Raw genomic sequence first — 24,474 nt, 5'->3', positions numbered from 1 at the left:
CAGATATTAAGATCACTTTCACAGGCCACTGATCTATTTACACTATATTTTAATTTGATTTTCAAGAAGCTCCCAGTGTTTTTTGAAATGTCTTCAGAGTAGAGAAGTAAAAACTATATTCCCTATAAGCATAATTTCCAAATTAGAAAATCACAAAGCACACTGAAATTTTTGCACTAGATTTAAAACAACACTATAACAGAAAGGCAAGTTACATATTTCAGAATTATGGTACGTATGTGTGTAAGCTAACTTGGTAAGATCATTGAACTTTGGCATTAATTGGTATAAGTAATTCCTTAATGAAAATCATCAAAAGATAGGGAAAACATAAAAGGTGAGTTATTTGTTAATTCAGAACAAAGAGAACTTTTGAAAAGTATATGACTAGATACAAAGCAGGATAATTGTGATTCTAATTTTGATCTAACCGTCTTTTAAGTCAAATATTCACCTAAATTCACATAAATCTTAAATCCTGAACTAAAGGAACATGCTTAAGTGTAGGTGGTGAACTGTGGCAAATTTATATCAGCAGATTGATACAGATGTTAGCTACAGTTAACAACTGAGCACAGCTCCCCATATACAAAATTACGCACAGATTGGCTATACCTAAAAGTGAAGGCTTTCATGATTACAGTAATCTATAGGCCTCATTAAAGATGGAAGTGTACTTTTGATGTCAGATATAATTTAATCACAATATCTAAGAAAAAAAAAAAAACTTTCTGAGTCACGGTTCCAGGATTTGGAAGACCCCAGATCTCTTTCAGGGTCTGCCTGGTTAAAATGACCCAAGACCCATTCAAGCACACATAATTCAAGAGGCCTGCCTGCCAGCAATAAAGGCCGAAATTGGATACTTGGTGAGATTAATTACCTAGATAGGGCTTGATAATGCAAGTCAAATGGGAATGTAATTAAAGTGCACCTTCCATGAAAATTATTCATTGCTGATGGATCAGGTGACAGATAAATCAAAAGGCATTTTAAAAGACTACAGGTTAACTTGAAGCAGGTCTTTCCTCTTTATAAAACTCTGTAATTGCAGGTGTGGAATTCACTCTTGCAGGCCTATCCTCATCATGATACCATAAGACAAAAAGGTAGATTGTAATGCAACCTTTTAGAAACAGAAGCCAATAGAAAAACTATTAGGATCATAGTTACAAACAAAAGGTCAGCTAGACTGGAACCAGTTGGCTGGCAGCTTTCAGAAGAGAATATCATCCTATGTTCATACTGTAATAGGGATGCAACCATAAAAGAACAAGTGATGAATTAATAAGCTGACTAGTCCCCAGGGCGCAATTCTATAGATGAAAGGCTTGCTGGGGTAATCAAACAGAGTTATAAATTAGATAAACTGAATGGCATAAGACGTATTTTACATCATCATTATTTAAAGTCTTCCTGGATGTGTTGTTAATTCTTTACTGTCAATACATTTATTTACAGTCTAAGAACAATTTAAAAACTGTTTTAAAACAACATCAGGGTAATTTCAGTTACCTAGAGGGATATTACATCTAATTTCTATGTTGAGTTCTTTCAGGTATGTTTATTACACACCTAACAGAAGATAGATGAAGCAAAATGTCCAGTTAAATGATAGTTACTGGAAAATATGGTTTTACATGTTACTCATTTGTTTAACTAATGAACACATCTTGCTTTTACTGACCTGTATAAAGAAAACACGTAAGAGTTTTCTTGTCTACAAAAACAAACAATGCTGAACAAGGAAACCATGTCATCTAGTAGACTGCATATGAAATTCACAAAAACAGCCAATCACTGTCTCAGAAAAAATAAAAAACAGCATAAAAGTTGAAAGATGTTTGGTGTATGAAAATCTTTAAATAATAATGTAAATATTGATTTACTATTAAAAACCCTCAAATGATTATGTAGCTTTCATAGGCAAAGACACAATAAGATTTTAGATATGTAAATTTGATACACAGGGCCTGTTTTTGTTTGAAGTGCTATAGGTGAACATATAAAAATACATCTGTCAGAGAACTGTTTATAGTTCTCCATTCCTAAAGGTTACTGATTAAAATTGAAAACAGGCATGGTAAACATCCAATGCATTTTATCAGGAGACACTGTTCTTTATGTTCCCTGCAGGTTCCAGTTAGTAACTTAATCCCAGCCAAACTATAAAGTAAACTGTTCATGATTTGTCAGATTAGCTGAGGCTTGTCCAGAAAAATGGTCTGAAAAAAGAGTCACCAGGACACTATAATTAAGATCCATTCATCCATTTCATCCCTGGATTGAAGAAAATAATGAAACATCAAAGTAGTCAGACAGCAGTCTAAAGGAGGTCAGTTAGTATCTTTTCAAACATAACACCAGTATTTAATGCAGCGGGTGCACGAGAAGTGACTTACAAATCATAATAACTCCCAAGGTTTGGTGAAATAGCATCATGGCTTTCTGTTTGTTGTTTATGTAATTTTTAAAGATAAAGGAAATGTGACTCAAAATAAAAGGTGAAGGCTTAGTATTATCATACAGAGAAATAGCAAGAATAAAGTTTCCAAACTTTTAGGTAGTTCTCCTACATTTTTATAGATGAACACATGATATGGAACATAATTTAAAATGTCTGAGGAAAGCAAAGAAACTACGGAGAAAAAGAACTAAGAAAACAAAAAGCATAACATAAAATGTAACTATATCTATACCTATATATACTTTATTTTATATGAAGAAAATATATATTAGTATAATAATTAAGAATTAAGCAACATTTTATATTAAGAATGATAAATGCATAGTTTATCTTAACAGAATTAACATCTTTTCTCTTATGACCTCTATTTCTGAGATTATGAGTTCTCAACAATGAAATTTATGTGAGGCTAAATCTGGGTTCTTAGTGATGTCAGGGATGTGTGAAAACAGGATGAGATGTCAAAACAAGGAGAAAACAAGGTTATGATAATGTATTAGAAAAGAACAAAGGCGGTCTTTTTTTCAAACAAAATTCAGACTCATAATCTACCTTAGAGTCTTTACCAGTCTGATAAATGTTGTATGAAATAAGCATAAAAAGTAATTACATTTCAATTCAGCCAACACTGAGCACTTACGCCCCATATGTCATAGTGTGGGGCTTTGTTTTGAACCATGACAAATATGATCATGACATTCTCTACCCCAAGTTGTCTATCAAAATTGTCTCATGGCTTGAAACTGTTAAATCCAGTGGACTTTCTTCTGTCTCCATTCTATTGACCTCCTGTGACATTTGATTCTATGATCAACTGACTCAGGAAATTTTCCTTCTTTGGTTACTGTGACAGCCCTCCTATCCAAATGGTCTGGGTACTCCTTTTTGATTTTCGTCATGTGCTTTGGATATTCTGCCAGTTCTCTCTCAAACTTTTAAATTCTAGCTCCACCTCCTCTTTCCCCCAAAAGGCCATTCATTAACTCGCCATCTATGATTATGATTCCCAAACCTATAACTTTTAAGTTTCACCAACATCCTAAAATCCGTTCGTTTAGGAATGTATATATGCTCATAAAATGTATGAAGTTAAAACATACATATAGCTATAACTGTCCATATACATGTCTGTAGATACATCAGATCACATGTAACAGCCTAATGTAACTGGAGCTAAGGGTGTTGTGTTTAAGAGTATTAGCAACATTTGAATAAACTATACAATAGGGATATGGCTTAACCAGTATCCTTGCATTTGTTATCATATAATACATGATGGCCATCATGAATGCTATGCTCAGTGTTCTGCATCTTTCTATATGCTGAGGTTATGATCAAATATTATTAAAATTTGGGACAATAATTATCTGATGTCAACATGCTGTGGATAATTAAGAACTGTGTGCGTTAAAGTTACGCTAATTGTTTTTCACGGATCTTCTCTAGTCCTTGTGTCTTAAAACAAGGCAAGCAACCACAGGACTGCAGGCACATCTCTGCCCCGTGCTTTGTCACAGAACATATATCATCCACTCTGCCTTCTCCCTGATTATTTTGTTAAGTTGCAGCAATTATCTCTCCCTTTGTGACTGACTCCTTTGTAAATGGAGTGCAGGAAATTTGGATAATTTTTCCTGGGTTTTCCTGGGTTTTTACCTCCTTGTTTCTTGCTTACAATAGCATAAAGGGAACCAAAGTCATGAAACAGTTTGAACTGAAACAAGTAGCAATCAGGCTTTTGCAGTAGTAATTGACAGATGTGAAAAGCAAGATCTTGATAATGTTCTCTCCTTTACCCTATAACTTAGACCGGTTGGTTAAAACTGTTAATGATTCTCTTGGATCAATGTCTTTTCCTTGTAGCTCTAATTTACTGCATTGGTTGATTAGTACAGATGTTTTTGTGGATGGTTCTGCATCATTCCACCAGGTTGCTTGTCTGAATCAAATTTGCTTCAATTCATCACCAGCGAAGCAAGGAATAAAATAATCAACATTTACTCTCTCTTAACACTGGTACTGAAAACAGAACAACTAAATGCTTGTCAATTTAAAAACTATCTCCTACCTGTCTCAAAGCTATGTCCCTCAGCTCATCCAGGGCTTAAAATGATGTGTATAGTTGGGTGTAGCACAGTGTAGGAGTTGGGACTGGGTGGAACCTAAATATGTACTTCAAATCCATTTTTTTTTTAAACTGAGGTATAATTGACATACAACATTATATTAGTTTCACTGAATGTTTATCATCAATATCATCATCATCATCATCACCACTACCAATTCACATTATATATACTCGTCTGTACATGAATAATGTATGAAATTACCATCCACTGACTTTTCATTCTCTGAAATGCAGCTTATTGATTTCTTGCCTCTTAAATGAAGTTTTTCTGAAACTGTGCCTGTCTTCATAATGCTATTCCTTTGGGACAATGGTTATGACAGTTTGCTCTATAAGAACTAAGCAAACAACTCACAGATCAAAACCTTTTTGTGTTGTGGAACACCACCAAGTAAATCAGGTAACCAGTTTTGGTCAACTAAGGATCAACCAAAAATCACTTCTTGATTCAATTCATATTTGAAAATCTTTCACAAACGTGTTAGTTTATATTCTTAGCAGAGTAACCTTACTATATTACATACATTTTGCTGTTTTATTATTTATGATTGTGTAATACCTCCAGAAAAAGAGAATGGATTCAATATATATTGACCCAGGACTGTAACCTGAAAAAATTTTGCATATTTTACATCAGTCCCTACTGTTAACTTGTTTTTTGTATCTTTTTCTCCCTAAAAGTAAAGAGCAGGTGGTCTGGTTAGTCACATTTCAGTTAAAACAGATTTTCTATATCTCACTTGAACAAACTCCTTGACTTTAAAAGTAAGGTAGCTATTTCTTTATAAAGAACATTCTAGTGGCTATATTTTCAATTATCTATAATCTCTACAAACTGACAGTAGCAAAATGAAGGATCTCCTATTAAGGACAATGCATATATAATAAGAATTACTTTACATAATTCCATCATTATGGACTATTCCAGGATAATGATCCTAACGGGCAGTCATATTTTTTGAAGAGTCTGTTTAGAGGAAGCTTAAATTTAACAAGATACAAATTTAAATATTCAAAACATAGAGTTATAAAATTTTTTTCACTAGAAAATCCTGAAACTGCAGTCACTTCTTAATCATGTAGAAATTGCTAGTTTAAAATTGCCAAGAATATGACAAACTTGCTCAAGCTTGAATATTCAGGGACAAAACTCATAACTTATTTTGTATTGAATGTTCTGCTACCATCAATGTAGCACCTTCTACAATTTATGAGATAATTAATTGGCTCTGGTTTAAAAAACAGAATGTTTTTAATGTCAAAAGCAAAATATTACTATTGGTCTTTCTGGCACTTAGTAATGCATTGCACTAAATAAATTTAGTACTTTTTGATGGGGCAAAATCACAGAAATGCATAAAATGCCTACAACTCCCACTCCTTGACCTATTCACAAAAACGTGTTCATGCCTTAGCTGTCCTCATGCATATGGAAAATAAATACTTTCCTTCAAAATAATAGGATGGAACTAAACTATCTCAGGGATGAGTATTTGTATTATTCTACTCAGGCTTCTATAATAAGATACCATAGGTTTGGTATTTTAAAAAAAACAAATTAGTTTTCTCATAGTTCTGGAAGCTGGAAGTCCCAGATCAAGGTCCAGTAGGGTTCAGGTTCTGATGAGGCCTCTCTTTCTGGCTTGTAGATGGCCACCTTCTGGCTATGTATTCACTGACCTCTCCTCACTGCATGTGCATGGAGAGAGAGCCAGTTCTCTGGTGTCTTTTACTGTAAGGACACTAGTCCTGTAGGATCAGGGCCCCAACCTTATGACCTCATTTAACCTTAACTACCTCCTTTTAGTCCCTATCTTCAAATATAGTCACACTGAGGTTAAAGCTTCAACATAAAAATTTGGGGAAAGACACAGTTCAGCCCACAGCAGTATTATAACTGAGTTATTGCACAAATCAACTCTTTCTTCCCACTTAAATATCATTACCCACAAAACAGCAATTTTGAGATCAAAGAGTTTAAGAAAAGATTAAGATATATTGAAATGAAAACACAAGAGACTCTTAAAACATACTAGATTTCTTTCAAACGTTAACAGAGTCTTTCCATCCAATAGTATGCAGATCAACTTGTCACCCTGACAACATAAGCATAGATAGTTCACTACAAATATTTATAAAATCAGAAAAGGGTGGATATGACAACTTACAAACATACTGAGACTGGAGAACAGGAAGGAGGGATGAAGATGAAGGTGTGGGGTGAGAACACAGGTGTTTACAGGCATTTCCTTACATATATTTTAATCAAGAAAAATCATAGAACAGCTATGTGCTATAGTCTTAAGCAGTTACAAAACTACACAAAGGGAAAAACTATTAAAATAAACTATAAAAAGCTGGTGTCATGTGCTTAAAATAGTAGTCCAAAAAGAAAAAAATTAATTCGACCTTCTGCAGGTTTTCAAAATATGAAGAATTATAAAAGTTTTCAAAATTAAATGTGACTTGTATCTTAATATTTCATAACAAGATTATTTTAAGCTTTTGTTCTAAATCTCTACTTAAATACCAAGTTGTGGATAAAAACTCAGTTTAAGATTTTAAGTATATCTATAGCTTTAAGAACAAATCACAAAATTTTTATACTTCAAATAATTATCTTATATATTCATTGCATAATTTAAATAAAATTGTAATGCATTTGAATTTAACTAATCCTTTATGTATTAATCTTGATAATCTTAGAAAGTCTCTTTAAATGACAAAAAACAATGAATTTATGAATTTAATTCAACAAGTTTACTAAGCATGTACCCTGGGCCCAATATGTTACAGAGGCTAGAGAATAAGACCAAAGATGCCACTGTTTCTTTACACTGTGAATTCTAACAGGGAAGACAAACATTTCACACATAATATGTGAAAAATATTATAGGAAAATGCATGAGATACTTACTGTAAGATCAGATCACAAAAAGACATAATTTTCTCCCAAATTTTCAGTGTGAATTTGGGATGTGAAGATACTGTGTAGGCATATGGGTCTTTACATATAAAGTGATCAGCACATACTATATAGTCAACAAGTAGTCACTAATACTTGTTATCAGTACTTATACCACATGGTTGCATTTCCTATAATGAAAATTTTATTAAAATAGCATCCAAAAAATTCTTTTATATATATATTTTAATTACTGATCACTGAAGAAAAACTGTAAATGGATCTACATGTATATTTTTAAATTAGTGGTGTCACAAAAATACTTTATAAAGGATTCAATTTCACTAACATAGTCTAAAGCTCCTACTTGCAAAGCAAAGCATATAAATTTCTAAAATGTCATGCCCTCTGGTATAAATTAGCATGAATGAATTCTGCTATGCCATTCAGGTACATCAGATTTACAAAATAACTAGAAACAGAAATGCATTTTTGAATGGTTTACTGTTAAAGGAATCACATTCAGTTGATTTTTCTGCTGCAGACTGCATAAGTGTGTGTATGTATGTATGCATGTTTTAATAACATTGACACTATTTCCACACATTTTTTGTCATTGTTGGGGTTTTTTTGCATTTATATCTTGTTTCACCTTATGGCAATAGCTGTTTTTAATATTACTCAGAAAATGCTCTCAAACAAGAAAATATTATTTTCTTAACATTACGTTCCCTTAAAAAATTAAGAAATCTCAAAATATATAAACTTAAATGGAATTAATTGGTTTTCCTTAAAGGACACATAATTTGATGGCCTACTATTTAAAATCATTGAAAAGAGATGATCTGAGTTAACTTATGAGAAAAATCATCACAGTTGAGTCACATTAATAAATGTGAGTGAAGATATTTCAGACAAATACAGGAAATGACTTTTGGTATTGTCTCTTTTTTGTAGAATTTTGCTTATGTATAATGTTATATCATATAACTCTATGATTATATTTCAATTGGAACATTATGTAAACATCACAAATCTAAGTAAAGGGAATACTGAAGCCAATCTTAATTTTGACAGAGAAATAAGATTTGAAATATGATTTCAAATATGATTTGAAGACATACGGGAAATTAGTCCATTAAGATATGAAGGGATGTTTCTGAAGTTTCTTAAAGAAGGGCAATAAAATCATAGCCAGGAGGCAAATACTATAGTTACCAATGCTCCCTCTCAGAGATTATATGTGTTATTCATATCCTCGGGAAACAAAACTTCTTAGGAGGTCCCCTTTTCATTGAAGAGTAATTTATGATCAGACCATTAAATCAATCTGCAAATTCCCATGCAAAGGATTGTAGAGCTAAATTCTTTAAGATAGTAGTCCATGATAAGATTACAGAGCATAATAATTCTGAGGTAAGGGGTATACTTGATTACAATAATCTGGGTCACCACTTTATAATTTACCACGTGACACTGTTAAGTCTAAGCTTCAACTTTTTACCTGTAAATGGTATTAATACTTGTTTTACCAACTTTATAAATTTACTTCAAATTTTAATGATATAATATATATATAAGTGCTATATAAACCATTCACCCATATACAACAAAACTGATGATGATAAAAAGAAAATAGTTCTTTTTGAGAGAGATTCTATATGACATCTTTGTAGAGAAATTAAGAAATTTTGCCTCAAAACGGCAACTTTGCTGATACTTTCTCATATTTTCAGAAAATGTTTTCTATATATCTGTTTTCCAGAGGAATCAAGGCTAAGCAGGAGAATTTTTTTAAAAACAAACTGCTATATGGAATACATCAAATGTTCTGTGGAAGATACACAAAAGTTTAAGATGTAAACCAGGGTCATTTACGTAACTTTTCTGTTCAAAAACATTCAGTTCCCACTATCTCCTCCCCCCATTAGAAAGGTCTTCTTTCCTAAAAATAAACTTTCCCATTAGTTCTTCCCACAAATCTTTATTCATCCAGTTGCTACCACTTATTCTCTAAACACACTCTGAACTTTGCCCCTTGTATCCTTTGGCATGATTTAACTCTATGTAATGGATGTGATGATGGACGGTCCCCATTACCCTCGGCGAAGGAATGAAGAACATATTTGCTAGCTGCTGAGATAGCATGGCAAAAGCAACCCTCAGTTCCCTGCTGCCCTTTAGAATTTCCTTGTCTGAAAAATGACACCTTCCTAGAGGAGCCTGCTAGAGGAGTCTGCAGCCAGTGTCTGTACGACAAAGAGGTATAAAAGCCTGCCACTATCTCTTCCACTTGGGACAATCTGAAGGTCCCTTACGGGTGGAGAGCTTGCCATGGAGTTGGCAGAGGATCCCAGTGAGACTGCATTATGGCTCAATTTCCCTTCTGCTCAGTCCTGCTCCTTTCCTTTCTCTTCAGATGGTGCTGATCCCAAGTACATGCCCTAACACAACTCCTGCAAGGAATCTGCATCAAAGTGTCTGCTTTCTAGGGAGCCCAATTCGGGAAATTATATCCTCTTTCAAGAGGTTCCAGTTTTCATTCTTAATTCCTTCCCAGTGCTTTCTACAGCATTGTAAGTCATGGATCCTATTAAAAATGATAGTATCTGTACACATATTACTCAGCTATCAATAATTTGCAGTCAACCCTGCACTGTGCAATGTATAGTTTGTACTGTATTATGATTGTCCATTTAATTATGGACATAAGATGGGCTCTTAGAGGTCTTCTGCCCCAGACCTCTCCGTTACTTAGGAGGACTACAGGAGTCCACAGACATTAAGTGACCCAACTTGACACACTTTCCGTGTACCTGGTACATTTAAAAAGTACCAAAAATGTATTGTGTTCAATCACTTGTAAACCCTTATCATTACTTTTATTATTATCATTGTTGTAGTACAATAACACACAAAAACAAAAACACTTTGTTTGTATTCTAACAAATAAAGGTATTAGGTATTAAGGTATTTAGGTATTAAGCTAAAAGCTCAGTTTTTTTTTTTACAATATGAGGAGTCAAGTAACATGATCCCATTTCAGGAGAAAATTCAAGTTAAAGAAGTGAAATAACTTGTCTAACATGAAGTTATCATGTCATCAAATATCAAATCCTATGCCTTTTCCATTCATGTCTGAATGTTTTCACTCCCGTAAAATCATTTAACTTTTCTTGTGTGTGACTAGTTTCCTTACTGGAATTAATTACACGACATTCGGAACAGAGAAAGAACTGTGTTAGACGGTAAAGACAAAAACATAACATGATTACTGACCTGAAGAATAATGACTAAGTCTCTTAAGTCTGTTTGTGGGAAAGACCACATATTATAGTTTTATATTATGTTTTCTAAAAAGGTTAAAAATTATCTAATTGTCTAAATGATCCCACAGTGAATGAAGGTATTACAGACAGAGACAGTAATTTTAGGGTGACCTGTTTTTACTAACTTTTCTGCAGCCCATTTTGGTGTGTTAATGCACTTGATCTGTGGAAGGAATGTAGTGGCAATGATTATGTTTTCATGGGACAGGTCCGCCTGAGGGCCTAGAATATGACTTACTTGTCCTCCTTCTGGCAAAACCATATCCATTCTAAAGTTCTAGATTGATTGGCATCTTTTCTGTGAGGACTCCCCTTTTTTCCACAGATAGAATGAATCATTCCTTCTTTGGGGTTCTGTATTTTGTTCCAAATTTTGTTCTATAGCATGCATCACATTATATTCAAGTGTCCTATCATTAGTTGTATAAATTAATACATATCTGCTATAGTAACAGCTTCTCATAAGGATAGGACCATTCTTTGCCTTCCTATCTTGAGCATCCTGCACAGTGCTTAACATATACTACTCAGTACAGTTGGCTGGGTTAATGTTTTGAAAACTAGCATTTAAATAGTTACCTCTTCAGAACACTTGTTTAATTATCCGGAGCTTTCCATGTGCTTTCCACCTTACATATACATATATATATATATATATATATATATATATATATATATATTTAATATCTCCAATGTACCTAAGTTTGATCTGTGTGACTTCACCCTTAATAGGTCAATATCATTCCTAACAAAACAACAACAAAAAGAATACATTCCAGCCAGCTTGTGTAGGTAATATGTTCCTGATAGGTAAATACAAAAACTATCTAAATATGAATAGCACGTATTAGGCTTCTCTATAAACATCTCATCTTAAAGCTAATTATTGGTTTAAATAAGAATCTCAGTCTTAAGATAACTTGTGACTAGATAAAAAAAATTAATTTCTCCCTCCTGCAACGTTATAACACATAATTGCCAATCCTGGACCTCGATTATACCCCTCACTCTGGACACATGGCAATAGGTAAAGATTTTAGTGTGTTTTGCCTTGACAGGTTCATAAAGAGTTACATAAAAAGAGGATTAATCAGCATTCATTATGCTACTCACGGCAAATAACATTTTTATGACAAAAAAGAGTTTTTAAGTTTTCTCCAATATCTCATTTAACAGGATAATGCAGGAAGATAGATACCATCTTATCTCCATCTTACTCATGTGGAACTTTAGCGGTCTACCCAACAGCACATACCTCATAAGTGGCAACAGGGGTTGGGTTACAGGTCCTTAAACACCATTAACCCTACTCCTACCCTGAGGAAAGGACGAGGGGGTCTTCAATGTACTTCCATTTCCACAAACACTGGTATGGGGGGTCCTGAGCTCCAGACTCCAAACTTAATAGAAAAGGAACTACAAAGTACACACTACCTTTCAAACATTGCCTGATGATTTCCCATCCTTACTCTCTCTTCTTGCCCAGACACATGCAGATCCTTTTTGTACTAGGCATCAGTGGATTGCTGATGAGGGATAACTGACAACTGAGCAGAGATCCTTAAATTCATTATTGAAGTGACTGTAGCATAAACTAGGTGGGAGGTGATGCTGTTTGATTAACACAGAATGAGAATTTTAAGGATCATTGTAGGTTTCCATGGATAGTTGTAAACATGGACAAAGTTTCAAATCATTCCCCCCTTAGAAAAAGCAAAAATATTGATGATGGGGTGGGGGGAATGGGTACAAATTTAACTGAACAATAGTCACTAACATATTCTAAATTTCCTCTGTTAAAAAATAAACTAAAACTTTAAAAATTACCACAGCTTGGGTGGGATAGGGAGGGTGGGAGGGAGGGAGATGCAAGAGGGAGGAGATATGGGAACATATGTATATGTATAACTGATTCACTTTGTTATAAAGCAGAAACTAAGACACCATTGTAAAGCAATTATACTCCAATAAAGATGTTAAAAAAAAATTACCACAGCTTGCTGCCTTATTAATGCTTTTCTTTTTGAAAGCAGAAAAAGCTAAGAGTGTAAATTCACGGGTTTGTAGTATTTGAGATGCAGTTGGGACCAGGCAATTGTGAATTAATTATTTTAATATAAAAGTACAAACCTAGCTTGCTTTTTAACTTTATTATATTTATTCTTTTAAAAATGTTAATAGCTTTACTGAGGTATCATTCTCATACCGTAAAATTTACTCATTTTAAGCACACAATTCAATAATTTTTGGTATATTTACATAGTTGTGTAATCATAGCAATCTAATTTTTGTACATTTAAATTACCTCCCCCCCAAAACTAAACAAACCTCGTTTGCTCTTAACTGGAAGAGAATCAAGGGACAAAGCCATTTTACGTAACTACTATAAGATAGTTGATTCAGGAACTTATGGAATATCTGTGACCTATTTAGGCTGTGTACTATTAACCTGAAAAATTAAACAATGGACATTTAAAGATCAAGGAAACAGATCCCCAAAGTGGCCTACCTGGCAAACTCTATTTGTGGTATCAGTTCAGTATCTGTAGGTTGTATTAAAAAATAAATAAAAATATCCCTTCTTATTATCAGCAAGAATAAAGCAGTTATTCTAGCTCAGCAGACCTAAGAGTTTTTATTAATGGTTCCAAAGATAGCTCTAGTATCATAATCATGAAGCTAAAATGTTTCAAACCCACTCACTGTAACGTTACGATGACAAATTTCAATATAAAGCAAAACAAGTAAAAACACCTACTAACAACAGCATTATAAAAGAATGGCAAATGGTGTAAGGGTAAATAAAATGAATCAATCCAAATATCCGTTAAATGAGTTGCTTCTTTTGCCCAATTTTTCAAGATCTAAAAGTTTCTATGTGGTTTTACCTCCAGACTTCAGCTTTTACGTAAGAAATCTGATTTGCAATAGCCTTTGAAATAAACACCAAAATAAAACCTTTAGAATAGGAACCCACTAATCTGTTCAAAATGGTAAGCATGAGACTATATACATAGGCTTCACTGTGCAGATATAATTTAAATAGGTAACATTTTATTAAAATTGGCATAGATATGAAGAATAGATTAGTCTATGTCCAGGAATTTGGGATAATATTGACTGTTGACAGCTAGCCAAAGATCAAGAAGACCTTGTTATAAGCTTATTATGATGCTTACACAACTCAGTACTCCAGTGCAGGTCCAATTTTATTAATGACGATGACATAGCACTTGGCTACTTTGACTACATAGCGTCATCCTTCAGCAGCAAGAATTTTCAAAAGTTTGAAAAAGCCCTCAATTTCTGGAACTTCCCCCAGTAATAATATTTTTCTAAAGGTTTAGAAAGTCTCCCATTTTTGAAGCTTCCTTCCCAATTTATATTTTCCAAAACCTACTTACCACAGCAAAGAATGACCAAGCAGGGCATCTTAAATGCCAATAAGAAAATAAGCGAAAACTGCTTTTAGGCTAAGCTACCAGTTCACAATCATCATGATTATTATATTTCTTAATTCATTTATTTTGAAAGCCTCACGAGATCTCTCAAGTACTTATTCCAATACTATAGACATCAATATGATCACAAATCTAGGGAGGAATGTAAAATTCCCTCATGCAAATTTTAAGGCAGACTTGCCATCTATTACAAATATAACATTTTATGTGGTAAAAAACTGGTTAACACCATGTGAGACACTGAAGCCAACTCCTTCATTATTCCTGATTAGCCTGTAGATTTTAATCATGAGCACGTAGCACACAAAAAGGTAAAAAATGCAAGAAATATCCTACATCTTATTTTGTCCGATATTTTCCCTCTCCTCCCCTAGATCTTAATAGAGTTGGTCCTCTTAGAGCAGTCTTAATTGGTTTACAGTTTATCCCCTTTTCTTTCTCCTGCCAGATCTCTGGAGGAGATGTTAATGAGTCTAGTAATGGTTTAACAGGCAACAGAAGAAATAGCAAAGAAAAGCTAAAGGTGTGAATAATCAACAAGCTGGAATAATCAAGTTCCGTAGAGCCAAGTTAACGAGATATTCAAGCAAGAGACCTCACTTATGTAGTCACATTTTCACTTTGTCAAGACAAACACAAAAACATACCTGCTTGACCTGTGGTGACACTGACAGCCGCAAAGAGCCTCTGGGATCGACTTAAGTCAGAAACTCCATTTACAGCTTCAACTTCAAAAGTATAATTAGCGTGGGCCAGCAGGTCCATGACAGTGACGTAGTTATCCTCTAATCCAGTCTGCTGGGGCATGTAGCCAATGCTACTCCCACAGGGAACGCACTCGCCCTGCTCCCAGCTGCACCGCTTACACAGTATTCTGTAGGTCACATCGTTTCTTCCCCCATTGTCTGCAGGTGGACTCCATTCCAAGCTCACGGTGGTTTGGTTGATATTGAAAATGAGGTTCTGTGGGGCAGATGGAGGCCCTTTGGAAACCAAAAATAAGCAAATAAACAAAATAGACAAAAAACAAACAAAAATGAACCGAAGGATCCATGTGGGGCATTAAGCTAGTGGCTCAATTACCATACAGAAAACTACTTGAAATGCTCTCTTGCACATAAACATTTCATTACCTTTCCTAGAGAAACTGAATAAAAGCCTTCTTGAATTCACTTGGCAAGAGGCTTTATTTATTTTCTATTTAATATGTCAAAATGAAAACAGGATAACAACTGTCTCTGTCCTTTTGCCATGGTCTTTAGCTATTTTTCTTCCAAGCTATTAAAAAAGAACAGTTAATGCACCTAAAAAAACAGTTGTGCAGTTGTTTAAAAATACTTTGCCTTTTAACTGTATAACAGAGAATACATCCATTCATTCTTAATGTGCTCAAGAATGATTTATAGTAATGGCTGGAATTGGCTTTGGATTTGAATCTCTCAAACATACATTAATTGAAGCACCAAGATGTAAGATTTGCCCTATTTAGTGATGGAATTTTAATTCAGAAACCATTACTTTTTAATCACATTTCACAGCCATGCAAGACTCAAATAACTTTTACATTTTATTTATTATTCCTATTGCATACATGTGTAAAATATGATTAAAATACATTTTGATCTGGCAAACATGAAAATGACACTGATGATGATGTAAGATGTATCTCTTTTATATTATTGTTTAGCCTCATCGGTTTGTGGAATGTACTCATAAATTTCATGCCTATCTCAATGATGTCACAATACTACAAACAAACGGAAGGGATTTGAAAGTCCGTATTTTACAATTATGAACTTACTTGTGCACGCCACATACGGTGGGTCAGATGGAGCCCTGTAATACCCATCCTCACAGTCACACCTTGAGGAGCCTTCTTTATCAGAAAAACTGTGGGTTGGACAACGAGAGCATTGAAGATCTTGAGAGGAGGATTTGTAGAACCCACGGCCACAGGCTGGGAATGCAGAACAAAGTGAAAATAGAAACATGAGAACAAACAGACCTTCTTTAAATTTTAGTTAATATTTAGCAAAGAATAAAATGTGAAATTTGGTTTCCAAATTTGCTATCACCAGACTCAATAGAAACCTAGATTCCAAGAAGAAATTTCTAACATATTCTTTTTATATCTGTTGTCACGTTTCCTGGGAACTAATTATAAACCATAAGTCTCTAATTATATGAAAAAAGAAGGGAAAAACATGCCCTTTATGGTAAAATTCTGTTTAGTGTATATCAATAACCCAATTGTATAATACTGTATTTTAAAACAAAATAATAAAAACCAAATGATATAGCAAACTTGCACCTGTAGTTGGCATCAGTCCAAAGTCTAGAGACCAAAACTAAACACAAGCATAATTTATTTAGATAAAATCTCAGGATAGTTAATTCAGGGGAACTTTGATTTCAGTAATAATTAACTTGCTTGTTGATTCGCATTAACACACTTCAAAGTTATGTTTTCTTAATATAGTATAGCTATAAATTAAGTTTTTATGTGTGAATTTGGTTCATAGTGAAAAATACTAAACTAATTTTATTACCTGCCTAGAAATAATAGTGATGTAAAAACTGTCATCTGAAAATGATAGAAATGTATTCCCCCTCGCACACTGCAATTTTCAGAAAACCTCAAGATATAATTTCAACCAACTTAAGTTCCAAGGCAGGCTGCTTTCCACTAAGCGAACTTCCTTGTTACTAAAAATAATGAAATGCTATGAATAGAAGAAACCTATTCTGCCAGAAATAAGGAGAAAGCCATCAACTACAAACAGGTGATAACTGTTTCTCCTCTGCTGGGAGAGGTTAAGATAGTCACACTAACACAGCAACTGCTCTCAGCAATGAATAGACATCTCTATCACCTTCCAGTGAAGTTGCCCTAACTCACTTAGAGACTACTTGTTATTAAATTAAGTAACCTGGAACTATTTACTATCCCCAGACATTTTACATATTTATCTTCAATTAAAATTTAGCAAGTTCAATTTTCATTATCTCAACAATTTTTAAATTAATTGATGGTACTATACATTGAATATATTAAATAGATTCAATTTACCCTCCATCTTTATTAAATGAATATCTATTTAAGTTTTAGTGACCTTCAAATTTAATAGAAATTAATAAATCATATCTATAAAGAAAAATAAGTGAATATTTAACATAAATTCAATTATGTATTAGGTTCAAGTTTGTTTAATGTTCTCAACTTGAGCATTATTCAGGAGTGTAATCACATTTTCACTCTTGGGTGGGAAAAACAATCCTATCTTATTAGGATAGTATATTCTCCAGAAAAAAGTCAAGTCATTCTGTACTTTTGTTCACATGCTGAATATTTAATACATAATCTGGTACAATTGAGAACTCCAAATTATCTTTTAAGCTTCAAGAATATAAGGCTGTTTTATATGAACAAGACAGGTATTTTAGATAACTTAGAAACTTAAAGATAGGTCATATTGTGATAGATAAGTTATAGATTTGTGAACAGAACTACCATCATCTCTTTGTAAATTATGATCCACTGCTGCCCTCAGAAGCCAGTCTGCCTTTAGTTGGCTTCCTCAATTCATACAAGAGGGAAGCACTCACAAACATATTAGGCAACGAAGCTTAATGCACCTTCACGTGTTCTTGTAGCAATTACTACAAATCTAAGACACAGAGAGAAAAATGAGCTCGATTTTGAAATAATATGAAACAAAGTAACACTTTAAAATGTTTCTAAAGATACAATCTTGCCGCATAAAAGAATGGTTAACTGGTAGGATAAAGGATTTAGCATGGATTTCTCAGGCTGGAAATTCCTTTCTTTAAGTATGCACTGTATCTTGCCCCATGTATTATCTGTAATTCAGTGATCAGATAGAACGTCCGTAACACAGAGAAGGCAATGCTTTACTCACAACCTGCAGCTTGATAACATTAAGGCCCAGAGAATTAACAAAGAAAGAGAGAGAGACAGAGAGAAGAGTTGTATGCTGAGAGCCTTTGATGATATTATGTGTATTTACTCACTTTTTACAGGGAGAGGAGTTGGGGAGCAAGGAAATGGGGGGGGAATGGCAACACGATTTAACATCCATTAGGTAAGGCTTCCAGAACAGTAGGCAGCAAACTGCCTAGTGGAATCTCTTGCAATTCTCACCCTCCTGTTGCAAATAAAGGCTTCTAACCAAAGGCTTACTTCCACTTTTCCCACAAATAAGTAGGTCCATTTCTTGCTCCACTTACATGATTTGTAGAATGTATACAGTACCTTATGTAGAGAAATTTAAAGCCCTTATCGTTCAACTTTCAAATTTCATTAAATTCTGTTACCATTTTAGCAGATGGGAAAAACAGACTTGAAGCAAAATTAACCTGAGTTCTTCAAATAATTCTGTTTGTCTAGGTTAAAACTGGATTTAGAACACAGGACTGCTGAGACTCAACCATATGCTATTGCACCAGCCTTGACTGCTGAATGAGCCAAAGTCTGGCATCTGTTCAATGGGTCTCGAAGCTTTAGCAACCCCAAAAATGAATTTTCAATGGGCCCCTATTGCCTTTTATTATACCCTTTGACTAATTTAAAGTTATTACTTTAACTTAGAAAACGCTGAAATAATATCCTAGTACACCTTACAGAAGAGATATTAAATAGATCTCAATTTCACCATGAATTTTGGCATTGTAGATGCCTGCAAAATAATGGAGTACATGTAGGCCATCATTAAATAGATAATGAGAGAAGCAATCTCGAAAAAATGTGGTCATAAAAGTCTTAACATTTTTTCTTTGAAGTACTATTCTGTTTCAGTTCACTTAATATTGAAAATAATAAGTTGTAACAAGAGAGTTTTCACTTAACATCTAAGGAAGCTATTAATTTAGATTTATTAAAAATAAGTACAAAATCTTGGGAGCTATGGTGTGAAGAGCAAAGCCAAGAACACGAGAAGACATAACCTGTATCTCTCAGGATAGTAGTGAGCAATTGCGTAGTAAAAAGTTTAGGAAGGAAGGAACAGATGCTCATAAAATTAAAATTTTAGATGAGATATCTAGATGAAATAGCTTGAGTAAAATACTCAGAGAGAAACTGGGGTGAAGTGATATACCTGAGATTTAACCACTTAAGGAAGACTTAGATGAGCTCCCCAGCTGCTCCCAAAAGCCTACATGGAAATAAGGGCAATTTCTCCTCTCTATAAATTCAGCTGGTTTTCCAAAAAGGTACTAGTAAAAAAGTTTTTCATGGTAAATGCCTTCTGAAACCTCAATCAAAGATAAATTCCCTTTATACATAATGATGAAGTATATAAGAATAACTTTCTAGGAATCGTGCAATAGCAGTTTTAAAACTTTTTGCTTCCTTTGCTTTATTTCTCAATTTGTTCAACAGCATTTGAACTCAAAGCAAACTTTAATTAATATACTGTAGGCACTATGGTAAAATTAGTTACAATAAGAAACATACCATTTTAATCTCCTGCCTTTCGATGACTGTTTTTTAAACTGAACATTGTTTTAAGGTAATATTTCACTGGACTGATGAAGACTGGGAATATGTATAAAATTTGTTTTCAATATTTACTTTTGTAAAAATAATATTTCACCAATTATTTTAGTAACAGTATTTTTCAGTGTTACCACAAAGGCCTGGGACTGATTCTTTGGACTGTTTTATTCTAGCCCTCAGGGGCTTAATGAATAAAATAACATAAGTTCATTATCCTAGAGCTAAGAACCATAATCTTGTCAGATTTCATACACTGAGCAAGTTTTCGCTTGGCCAGTTGTTTAAATGGAAAAGCACCAAAGAAAAAGAAAATCTAGGAAGCACATGAAACTTCTTTTTACTGGACAGTAACAAGATTATCTACTGTAATATAACTATTAAATTATATTACAAAATATACTATATTCCAAGATCTGCTATATTGTTTACTGCAATGAAGTAACTGTAATATTATATTTAATTTCAACCATTTTTAAATAAGAAGATTGTCTTATGTAACAAAATTGGTTCATAAATATGTGGGATTTAAATTCTTAAAACACACACACACACACACACACACACACACACACACACACAAAGTGGAACAGGGTTTCCCATTTATAAGTAAATTAAGAGCAACAAAATTCTGAACACAAAGATATCTAAATACATAAGAGAGTTGATACAAAAGCCTTGTATCCTGATTCTCAAACTCTCCTAACATTAGTATATGCTATAGCTGTCTTCAATGGATTTCAAGTGTATAAGCAATGGGGTGCCAGGCCTTTGAGTATATACTTGCATGAGGCAGTCTGTGGAACAATCAGGGTACTGGTGTAACAACTCTGTGTTCTCAATGAACAATCCTGAAGGCCACTGTAAAAGCCGCCGACAAATTTCCACTCTTCAGGCTAAGCAGCTGCATGAAGTGGAATACCTCTTTTTTTTCTGATCAAAGGTGTAGATACTCAGACTTACCCTGGTGCTTTAGGTTTATGACCTACAAGGGTAAGCTTGGGGGATATCCTATCTGATTATACTTCTAAGGACCTTCTCCCACAAACTGATCATCCCAGAAAATCCACATACTTCTAGAATTTCTCTACAGCCAAGAAAGATTCCCTCAACCATAATGGGCACATTTTTTTGGAAATCTTAAACTCCATCTTTACTTTCAGACATAGCTGACCCATCCTGAACATTAAGGCACTGAAACTCCATATCTTAGTGGGCTGTCCCCCATGACTGCACATGAGGGATGCTTTGAAAAGAGACTACTGTCTTGGCCCTATTAAAGATAACTGAGTCATTATTAAGGTTCGGATATATCTATATTTTAAAAGCTTTCCAGGTGTTTAGAATCATCATCCTGGAGGTTCTAGGTCTTTTCTTGGACTATCAAAGTCTGTAAAGAACGCATGATAAAAGATATGTCCACCATAAAATTGATGAGGGAGATAAGATTAGATATTATTGAGAATTATAATAAGTTAGAATTTTAAAATAATCAAAAAATTAAAATTCATTAATAAGCCAATCAAAAAATAGGCAAAGAATCTGAATAGATATTTCTATATGGAACATATACAAATGGCCAATAAACACACAAAACGATGCTCAAGATCATTAGTCATCAGGGAAATGCAACTCAAAACTACAATGATAAACCATTTATACCCAGTAGGAAGACTATTAAAAAAGACAGATAAAAGAAGTCTGGTAAGAATATGGAGGAATTAGAACTCTCATACACTGCTGCTGGGAATGTAAAATGGTGCAGCCACTTTGAAAAAAATTGGCAAGTCCTCAAAAGTTTAAACATAGTTATCATGTTACCCAACAATTCCACTCCTCGGTATGTACCCAGGAGAAATGAAAACATTTACTGACACAAAAACTTGAACATAATTAAATATTTATAACAGAATTATTCATAATAGCCCAAAGTGTAGAAACAACCAAAATGTCCATCAACTAATAAATGAATACACACGATGGAATACTATTCAGCAATCAAAAGAAGTTAAATTCTGATACATTCTGAAAACATTGTGCCATGTGAAAGAATCCAGTCACAAAAGATCACATACTATATACTTCTGTTTATATGAAATATCCAGAATAGGCAAATTTATAGAGACAGAAAGTAGATTAGATGTTGCTAAGAGCTGGGGTAGTGAGAGGAATAGCAAGTGACTGTTAATGGGTGCAGGGTTTTTTCCTGGGGCGATGAAAATGTTCAAAAATTGATTGGTAGTGATGGTTGTACAACTCTATAACTATACTAACAAAACACTAGATTGTTAACTGTCATGGGTGAATGGTATGGTATGTGAATTTTACCTCAGTAACGTTGTCATGTATAATAAAATCCATTGATAATGCAACATCAAACTGAACATTTAAGTTAGACAACATTAAGAAAAAATACCAAATTTTCTGTCGAAAATATGTTAGTTTGCCTTTCTAACACATATGCTCTATATTCATTTATTTTTATAAAGCTACATTTAGGTGTAAAAAATTAACTATAAATTCCAAAACAAAGGAAAATATATAATCAATATATTCTTTTTACCCATTTCTAATTTTAGAGTTTTATAAATAATAATTTATCTTTTATCTGAGGACTAGCATTTTACTGAGTACTTTTATAACTTAAATAGATGCTTATCAATACCAAGTTATATATAGGGGAGATAATATACAAAGTTAGTTTTCAGTGAATATATGAATAGACCTTAAACATTCTTATTTTTTACCTACATCACCTGTGCCAGACAAGGGCTGGTTTCCTTTCCCCCCCAACTCCTCCTCCAAGGAGCTAACTGAATATAACTAGACTCAGCTTCCTCAGGTCTTCCTCTGTTTCCAGACCTGTGATTTTAAGCACAATTAAACTTTTTCTGAAGGAATTATGTGTATGTGTCTGTGTGTAAAATATGAGGCTTTGCAGATGTTTCCGGCCACAGTTACACAGCTGCAAAGAGTTTATTAATTATGAACTATAAGTGGATTGTTCTGTAATTGAAACTTTCTGGGCTTTAATATTATTGTAGAATCTACACACATACATAGCTACGGATTCTAATGAATGCTGTTATTTTATTGACTGCAGATGGACAACTGACTGAATTTAGGCCAAGCTAGCCTGTTTCCATAGGAGCTTTCAAATATTTGTGTCATATTAATGTCTATGCTTCTACATGCAAAGGGGAAAGCACAGATTGCAGAAATAGTACTGCCACTGCTCAAAGTGCTGACCTCATCTGGGATGGACAGATCCAGGATCTGTATTTTAATCCTACTGACAGTTCCTCAGTGGGAATAATTACAAAAGTCGGCCTGAAAGCCAGACCTCCTGTCATTGACATGTTATGATTTTTCACGTTGAGAATGAACAGAGGGCAGGGAGGATAAAAACAACATGATGTAATGAGTATATTACAGTTTGTGAAGCACCATCCATGTTATCCCATAACTAACTTGTAAGAGTTTAGAAAAGAAATGATGCAGAAATATAAAGTTTGATAACAGGTGCTCAAGTGCTGAAAATAATTTTGGGATTTTTAAAACTAAAAAGAAAAACTAATTTGGGGGGCATTATAAATATAGATGTTATTTATTTGTGTTATTTAATTGAGTACTTCATGTTTTTTGATATTATACAGTGGAAAAGAAACAGATGTAAAATAACAAGGATTTAAAAGTTTTATTTTTAGGATTTAGACTGTAAAAGGAAATAAAACAAAGCACTGTGTCAACAGTTTTTTCTTCTTCGTTAAATTATCAGTTTGAAATACGCTAGGAATTTTGCTGAAGTCTGGCATTTAAACGCTCTCTACTGTACCAGAATCTCACCATAATCCTGACCTCATTACCAAAATGATTAAAAGAGGAAAAAAATGTCAAGTTAGAATATTCAAAATCTTTTTTCCTTTTATTCTCTTATTCTTAGAACTGGATTTTAACTCAAAGAACTGTGTTCAAATCCACGCCACCACTTACTGGCATGCAATTTGGACAAAGCCATTTCACATTCTCGGCTTCGATGTCCTTGTTTCCTTGTTATTAATTACTAAGAGCTAGAGACACTAGTTTTTTTTTAAATTTCAATTTTCAAAAGGTTGTTTTAATAACACAGTAATTGGTTACCTAGCTGTTAAACTCTAGCACGATTGTTTTCATTGAAATGCTATCTGTAAAAACACGTATATTTCTATTACCATCACCACCCCAAAACGGTACATGCTAACTCACACCCACTTAGTCTTTCAGTGGTGCCTCAGCAAGAGTGCGAAAGACAGGTTCTGGAAGGGCCGTCCCGTCCCTGCGTGCATCCCTGACAGGCAGTGGCAGGCACTGTGTCAAGGATTCCTCTGCTCAGCCATTCACCTCGATCTCTCCCTGTGCCATTGTTGCCAAACCCTGTGTGTGTTCTCAGAGCTGTGCACATCCATTTTGGTTCATGCAGGTAAGGATCCAGAAACGGAATTTTTAATTATGTAAATTACTTAATAGTCAACTCCCATAAAAGGAAAGATTCAAAATGATATCAGACCCTTCTGGATCTCACTCAATATTATCCTCAAAGGTCTACTTTGAGATCAACCTACAGATAAAAAACATAAATTAACTATGAAGTCTCAGGATTTAGTAACCCCACCGGAAATGAACTAAAGTA

At 33.9% G+C, this 24,474-nt stretch overlaps 1 protein-coding gene across 8 annotated transcripts in view; it reads right to left on the bottom strand.

The window, feature by feature from the left end:
• Positions 1-24,474, bottom strand: part of EPHA7 (EPH receptor A7) — a 164,163-nt gene that overhangs the window by 89,174 nt on the left and 50,515 nt on the right. For all 8 annotated transcript variants that reach the window (XM_059941564.1, XM_059941565.1, XM_059941566.1 and 5 more), the window contains 2 exons: positions 16,092-16,247; positions 14,938-15,273 (listed from right to left, as the gene is read on the bottom strand). In XM_059941564.1, the coding sequence (XP_059797547.1) occupies positions 14,938-15,273; positions 16,092-16,247 (492 nt within the window). The remainder of the gene's footprint in view (positions 1-14,937; positions 15,274-16,091; positions 16,248-24,474) is intronic.

The sequence above is a fragment of the Balaenoptera ricei genome, chromosome 12, assembly GCF_028023285.1.
Source record: "Balaenoptera ricei isolate mBalRic1 chromosome 12, mBalRic1.hap2, whole genome shotgun sequence".
In the NCBI taxonomy this organism is placed as follows: Eukaryota; Metazoa; Chordata; class Mammalia; order Artiodactyla; family Balaenopteridae; genus Balaenoptera; species Balaenoptera ricei.
This window is presented reverse-complemented; position numbering and strand designations above follow the sequence as displayed.